General features: G+C 42.9%; 1 protein-coding gene across 3 annotated transcripts in view; it reads left to right on the top strand.

The window, feature by feature from the left end:
* The window catches only part of SKAP2 (src kinase associated phosphoprotein 2), a 188,718-nt gene that overhangs the window by 159,940 nt on the left and 20,962 nt on the right, over window positions 1-7,816 (top strand). For all 3 annotated transcript variants that reach the window (XM_004702733.2, XM_045288951.1, XM_045288950.1), the window contains exon 10: window positions 6,176-6,253. In XM_004702733.2, the coding sequence (XP_004702790.1) occupies window positions 6,176-6,253 (78 nt within the window). The remainder of the gene's footprint in view (window positions 1-6,175; window positions 6,254-7,816) is intronic.

Here is a 7,816-nt window from a genome sequence, read left to right as displayed (position 1 = left end):
CCTCTCACACCCTCCTTGCCACTGTTTTTGGATCACTTGTTGCTCCCCTGTCCCTGGGTTGGTCAGCACCACCTCCTTACCCCCGCCTCTTCTCTCCCGTATCCCCCCGGAACCGTTGTTCCCATTGTTTTCTCCTTCAGACTATTCATCCAGTCTATCTTATCTAGATAGATCTATAGAGATAATAATATGCATCAAAAACCAAGCCATAGCAAGATAGGCGATCAGTGAGAACACAGCGATGGCAACAAAAAAGGAAACCAATTACATATAGAAGAATAAGTTAATTAAAAGGAAAAAATTTTAAGCAGAAAGAAAAACCTGTAAATAGATCAAGGTCTGATTTTTTATCTCTAGGCGTGTCCTTCAGTCAGGATGGATGGGGTACCATGCTCTGCCGGTACCACCCTCCCCCCGGGGTTTTTAAGAAACTCTCCCAAAGTATCAAATACCGTGTGCTGGCTTTAGGGACTGGTGCGTGTATGGAAATGTTTTCCAAGTCTCCCCACGCCAATATTCAAATGAAGTGTACGAAGCAATCCTTCTATAAGTTTAAAATTTTAGTGAAAATGAAGAGAGTGTGGGTGTGGGTGTGGGTAAAAGTTTGGATGTTAGTCTTAAAGATTTGAAATCCCAACTCACCTGCCACTGGATGGGTGAACGTGGACTACTGATTCAAGCCTCCTCAATTTCACTTTTGCTCCCATAAAATGACAATGATAAAAAGTATCATTGAGTTGTTATAAGGATTCTTCTTATAATAGATATAAACGCACATGCTATGAACATTTGAGAAGTAAATAATAACTTTTCTTGAGACAAATATATAGTCATGCAATCAAATGAAGCCTGAGTAGGTAAAGCACTAAACCCCAACTTTATTGTAGAGCATGACTTTGGGTGCTGTGTTATATGTCTTTTAAAATACCTTGTAATTCAGGAAAGCTCTTTTCTGAAGGTGTGCAGTTCGGAAGATAACCATGTGTGAGTCACGTATTTTCTTATATTGCTGTGGTTCTCAACCTGTGAGTCGTGGTCCCTTTGGGGGGGGGTGTGAATGACCCTGTCACAGGGGTCACCCACTTCATAACAGTAGCAAAATTACAGTGATGAAGTAGCAATGGAAATAATGTTATGGTTGGGGGTCACCACAGCACGAGGAACTGCATGAAAGTGCCGCGGCGTTAGGAGGGTTGAGAACCCTTGCGATGTTGTCTTCTTCCCTCCGGATGGCATGAAACCGGTCCTCAGCTTGGAAGTCACAGAACCCGCTGTGGCACTAACTCATTGTGTGTATCCTTTTGTGAGTAGTTCGGCCAAATGTGGCATTTGCTTGTTGCTTTTCTCATTGGAAGTTTGCCCTGAAAATGAGAACATTAGTAAGCCAGAAATAGCCATTTGGTGAAAGCTGCCTTATAGGCAGATTGGTGGTCCTTATTAGGGTAATAATGCATCTGTTATGGAACTGGATCAGTTTATAAATTAAATAGATTAATCTGAAAGGAGAAAAAGTGTGGATTTTCCCCCTACAGGCAGCATTTCCTCAAGTGTTAGTTATCCTAACAGGATTCGGGAAGACCCAGTCTCCTGTTGTTTTTCCTTTCTTTGTTCCAGTCAGAGAGAAGGCCACATAGCCCCCAGAAAGCAGGGTTTTGCATTCTGTCAGGCCTGATTGCTCCTGGAAATGGCATATTTTACAAAATGTTTTTTTTGACAAGATTTAATGTTACGACCTTTTGACGACTGTCATAATACTTCTAATACTCATTGATTATTTAGTGAAACCACGATTGAATGAGTTCCTACAATTAGTTCAATGCACTGTTATTTCCATCCTGTCTGATCAAAATATCTCCTGATGATTCTTCTAACAGTGTGTGATTGGAATAATAACTTCACATGTTGAAGAGTTTTGTGCTGCAGCTGAGAGGCATGTAAATACAAGCTGCTTGTTTGCAAGAAGCTTCCAGATTTGCAATATGATTGCTATGGAAACCACATAATGAAAACCTTATAACCATCTGTGTGGTTTGATGGATTTTCCTGCGTAGCTGAGCTGTTTTTGTTTACTGTTATTAAAATGTTGAATGGAATATATTAACCCACAAACATTGATTACTTGAGGTATTAATTAGTATTGCATAATGGCACTGTGCCTCAGCCCCAAAATAAAATGTTTAATACTAATCCTAAATAAAGCAACCTGTGAGTGTATATAGCTACTACATTATATGGTGGAGGCAAGTATTGCCTAGAATTTTGGTCACGTGACCTTACATATTATTACATATTGTCTGAGTAGTGTGGAGAGGTTTCTCTGGAGAGGTTTTCTCTGTTAAGAGAGGTTTTCTCTGTTAATAAATGTGAATATATTATAATGGGATTTTTTGTGAGTTTTAAATCCATTTGTTCACTCAGTATTTTTTGAACATCTGCCTTGGGCCATTTCTATTCAAGGTTTGGTCTGAGTATTTTTCCCCCTTAAGTCTTTAAAAAAGATAAAACTACCAAATTTTATTTTATTTTATATGGATAATGTTTATCTTTTGGGCCCCAGATAAAATGAGCTGTTTGAATATTATTAAGAAAAAATGATGTATGAAATGCATAAAAGATTTTGACCCCAAAATATTAGTACTAGGTTTGGAAGCGATAAAGCAAGTATTTTTAATAAATATCTCATCCTCCCAAATACTGTTTGTTAAAACATCTTATAGACTTCAATTTGGATGCTTCTTAGTACATATTGACACTTAAGTAAATATATTCTTATACCATTAATTTTTGAATTTTAGAATAAATTCCATTAGGACAATACTCTCTGACACCTTTATACAGTCCCCAGGATATAGTGCAGGTGCTTACATTTTAATAAAGTAAAAATAAATGATAATACATGGATTCTTCTAAATATAGTGTTAAATGTGCCAAAGATTACAGTTTTTCCATTTAATTATCTGAATCAGGTTTCCTGATATCTTGAGGCTGACATTTTGAGTGTAAGATTCACTGCCCCTTCTTAAGAGCCAAGAATAATACTTACGGCTTTTAATGGAATTGGTGGAAGGAAGGGAGTACTGGATAAAGAGAATGTCTGAATAGTAAGGAAAGCTTTCTCTTACGCCTTTTTAAAACATAAAGATCTTTAAAGTGAGTAGGTAGGCGTGTACATGTAAATGTCCCTTCTACCTTTAAAATGCATACACAAACACCTTTTTAATCTGCTTTCATTAACTCATCCTTGATTTCATGTAACTGATATTGTTGCACCCAATCTATAGTGGGTTAGTCCTAAACTACTATAATGCTTGAGTACTAACCAAAAGGTCGGTGGTTCAAACCCACTGGCATCTCTGTGGGAGAAAATGTGACTGCACATTGGAAACCCTGTGGGCCAGGTCTGCTCGGCCAGTTGGGTCACTGTGGGCCAGAATCGACCTGGCAGCTGTGGGCAATGAATAGCTATTGTTGAAGAGAAAAGGAGACACGCCTTACTATTAGACTTATTAGTAGGTTTCCCAGTTATTTAGTGATTATTATTTCACTGAATCATATGAAATTGCTGGCATTGACCATGGCCTTAAAAAAGTGGACATTTAAAAAATGTGTGTATTTGTATATAATACATATAAAAGGTCATAATTTCCAGCTGTTCCTTACATTCAAACTTTTATTATTTTGTTTGAATTGAGGCACGAAAATTGAAAACAGTCAGATTTGACTTATCAATGTGATTTCTCTCAAGTTTGATTTCTACTCACTTATGACTCTGTGGGCCTGCCCTCTCCACCAGGCTCTGATACTCCTTGCAGTGGCTCACGGACAGTTCTTCGGGGTTGCTCCGCAGCCCCTGAAACCCCACTTGCTGAACTGTAGCTCCTTGTGTTTCCCCAGCAGTAAAACTTATTCTGGCTATCTGCACGTGTGTTTGTGTTTCTGTCTGTCTGTCTGTCTGCCTCAGTATATCCACATCTCAGTCCACTGCTACTCTCTCTCTCTCATTCTCTTTCTAACCTCTTTGCCCCTCCACGTTCAGTCAACCACAAGTCTTATCCAGCCAGTTCCCTTCCCTTTTCCTCTCTTAGCCCCCTCCTTCCCGTTGTCTGTGTCCCTTCAGCGCAGGACTTCCTTCCCCTTTGCTAGACTTGAGCATGCTCTCTGTGCCCCAGGCTCCTTACCAGGTTTATGTTGGACAATGGGGTCAGACGGTTTATCTCTGCCTTTTCCTGCTCAGGGGCCTCTGGGCTCTTCGCACCCATCCAATAGTGCCTAACAGGCCGAGCCTGATGGTCATGGCCCTTCAACAAGTGGCCCAAGTGACCAGCATCTTCTCCATCCTGCCCTTCCTCTGAGTACTGCAGCCATTACCCAGGCACCCCGGTCCCCATCCTGCCCCTCCTCTGAGTACTGCAGCCATTACCCAGACACCCTGCTCCCCATCTTGCCCCTCCTCTGAGTACTGCAGTCATTACCCAGACACCCCGGTCCCCATCTTGCCCCTCCTCTGAGTACTGCAGTCATTACCCAGACACCCCGGTCCCCATCTTGCCCCTCCTCTGAGTACTGCAGCCATTACCCAGACACCCCGGTCCCCATCTTGCCCCTCCTCTGAGTACTGCAGTCATTACCCAGACACCCCGGTCCCCATCTTGCCCTTCCTCTGAGTACTGCAGCCATTACCCAGACACCCCGGTCCCCATCTTGCCCCTCCTCTGAGTACTGCAGCCATTACCCAGACACCCCTGGTTGAGCAGCCTTAGTTTTCATGCTTTCCTGTGTCTCCGCCCCCCATGCCTGTCTCCGCATTCAGAGCCCTCCAAGCCTTCCTTCTTAGTCCAGCGTTTCTCCACGTCATTGCTCACTTGTCAGATTTCTGCCCCTTAGTCCATTTACCTTTCGGTCCTTACTTCCTGAGGGCATCAGCTCTCTAAGAGAATTGCCTCTCCAGCGGATCCTGTCTGTTACGTGTAGTTAATACTGCATGGAGATTTACTGTTGCGATTCTGTAATGGTCACAGTGACGTGCATAGATATATTTTGTGTATTTCCTTTAGAGTTAGGGAACTTTCTGGAAATCACTGTTCTTTTTGGATCCAGTTATTCTCTGGCATGCTGTTTCATTTCTATCCTCTGACTTAAGAACATCAGAAATGGTATATAAATCCTTAGCTGGGAAAAGTAGTCAGGTAATAGGTTTTTATGAAGTTAAAAATGAAATCATCTAATGACATTGCTTAGAACTATTCTGATTTAATCTAATCATATCTCTTACCATAACTTGGGATGGGAGAGTAAAAACCCTGAATATGTAGATAGTATAAGCTATATGGATTTTCTAATCAGAAACCTCAATTTACATAATAAAACTCTGGAAGCTACCTCACCTTTTTGAGGCTCGGCTCACTTATCTGTAAAGTGAGGATTTAAAAATCCATTATCTGTGAGATCCTAACATCTACCGTTGTACATGACACATGGTAAATCCTAATATCATCGGGGGGATTACCCAACAGAGGAGGGTCCTCCTGGTGGCCAATGAAGAGTGAATGAGAAAATAAAAGAAGGTGTCTGATATTCAATAACTGTTTCATCCCCCGTTTCATCTTGGTAGTTATCTGGGGTCCCCCTGTCACAGTACCCAGTGGTATATGGGTTTACTGAGCCATGTCACAGCCAGGGCTTACCAGATTCCTGGTGATGAATCCAGCAGGTAGATTTCTAAATACGTTTAAAACAAATTCTTCAAAGCCAGAGTAAAGAAACTCACTGCCGTCGAGTCTGTTCCAACCCATAGTGACCCTGTAGGACAGAGTAGAACTCTAGGTTTCTGAGACCGCTGATCTTTCCTGGAGTAGAAAGGCTCAGCTTTCTTCTGGCTGGTGGTTTTGAACTGCTGACCTTGTGATTAGCAGCCCAATGCATAACCACTATGACACCAGGGCTCCTAAAGCACCAGTAAGCGCCTTTAATTGTAACTGGCCAGGTTGCTGGATGGAAAGCACCAGTGTATTTGTTCACCGCTAGATGATTGGAGAAAGGAATGCAATGTGAATTAGTATTCTTGGGAAAGTAAAGATTGAAGTGTGTCCAACTCAGCCTTCTTAGGACCTAGTGTGAGTCCCGTGTTGCACTTCCTGCAGATGCCCTTCAAGTCTGGTGTTTGTTTTATTTGCAGAAGAGGAAGAGAATGAAGCTCCAGGGAAAATGGAGGAACAAAGGAAGACGAGCCAGGCCAGCGTTCCTCAACCCCCAGGTAAGGGATGCGAGCGCCCCACCAAAACCCGTCTCTCCACACTGCTCTGAAGTTGTTTGCACGACTCCCGAAGTTGGCTTGTTCAGGATGGCTATCTTATGGCTGAAAAGCGCTCGGTCCCATTTAGGATGCATGAAAACCACTTGAGAAGGATTTATAAAGTAAGCCAATTTATACAAGGTATTCCTTCCTGAATTACTTTGTAATGACTCAATTAGCTTTCATTTCTGCACAAAGGAGATTTAGTTGCATAAATTAGCTTATCATCATTGAGGAAGTGTCACCGCTAAAGGACAGTTTATAGATACAACATGCAGTTGCTGTCAAACCTATAAGAATGTAATATAGACATCTGTGTATACTTTGTGCTTGAGCAGAACAGACTTCTGCCATTCAGAGGCTAACAGGGGACAACAAGTTGCCCAGGGGACTGCCAATGTAGACATCTCTGAAAAGGTCAACTTGACACAGGCTCTGACAATCGACCCACAGCTCTGTCTTCTTTGATAAAAATCAGATAAACTTAAGACCGCTAATTGATCTGCAGCCTGTTTAAATGTTGGCCATGCATATCTTCATTGCATATGATTAGCCCGACAAGCAAATGAATTGGGTATAAGAAATGCCAGAGTCCAGTGACAGCCGCTTAAAAATCAGGAAAGGCCAGAAGGCCGGGGAGGCTAGTACCCTTATCCATTTCCACTCGGCCCGGGGCCCCAAGTCCTAATTGTGAGTGAGACCGGGGAAGTAGCTGCGCCCGCCCGGTTTGCTGGCACATGATACGGGCAACTTTTCTCGCTGGTTGTTATTTCCAAATAGCAGGAGATAAAGCCTATCTGTAGTGCAAGCATGGGGTTAGTTTTGATAAACCAGCAATTATTTTACACAGGGGGACAAAAGGACTGGCTTCTTATCAGCACTTTACACCTCGTCACAGCCACATGTCAGCCGGGCCCAGGTCTGCTGTGTGGTCCCTTATGTTCTGTAAGGGCCTGCAGTCAGGGTCACCTTCCCCTCGCTCATATGTCCCATACATCACTCTCTGAAGCTGTCAGAGGCAGGGTGGACAAGCAGCGTGTGTTCAGGAAGTCACTTTCCAGAGTCCTTCCTCCTGTGGCATGTGGAAAGGAAACAGAGGCCTGGTTTCCGGCCCTGGGCAGGAAAGAGGAGCAGGGTGCTTGCCCAGGGTTTGGGTTGCTTTTCTTAGAAAGGAAGCGAGGACAGGGTCATTCACGTGCACACTGCAGGCCTGTGACACGCAGCCACAAAACACCAGGCCTCCAGGAGCCTCGAGGAGCATGCTCAGCCATCCTGTCCGTGTCTGTCCACGTCTGGAGTGGATGTGGTATAAAGCTGCTGCCAGGGGCATATCGTTCTTCTGTTAAATTAAAAAAAAAAAAAGAAATTCCATTCAGGTGTGGAATGCAGACACCTAGTAGATATTCTTTCCACAGTTGCAAATATTTTGGCTGGAAGCAATTGTGTTTTTCAAAAGCCCCTTTAAAGTAACCGTCTCCCCAGTTTTTTGCCTTTGAGAGGAGGGGAGAAACATTTGTTTTGTTT

This window comes from Echinops telfairi, unplaced genomic scaffold (genome assembly GCF_000313985.2).
Source record: "Echinops telfairi isolate 266 unplaced genomic scaffold, ASM31398v2 ScPeMD7_23;HRSCAF=83, whole genome shotgun sequence".
NCBI lineage: Eukaryota > Metazoa > Chordata > Mammalia > Afrosoricida > Tenrecidae > Echinops > Echinops telfairi.
Note: the sequence above shows the minus strand (reverse complement) of the source record. Positions and strands in the feature narration are given on the sequence as shown.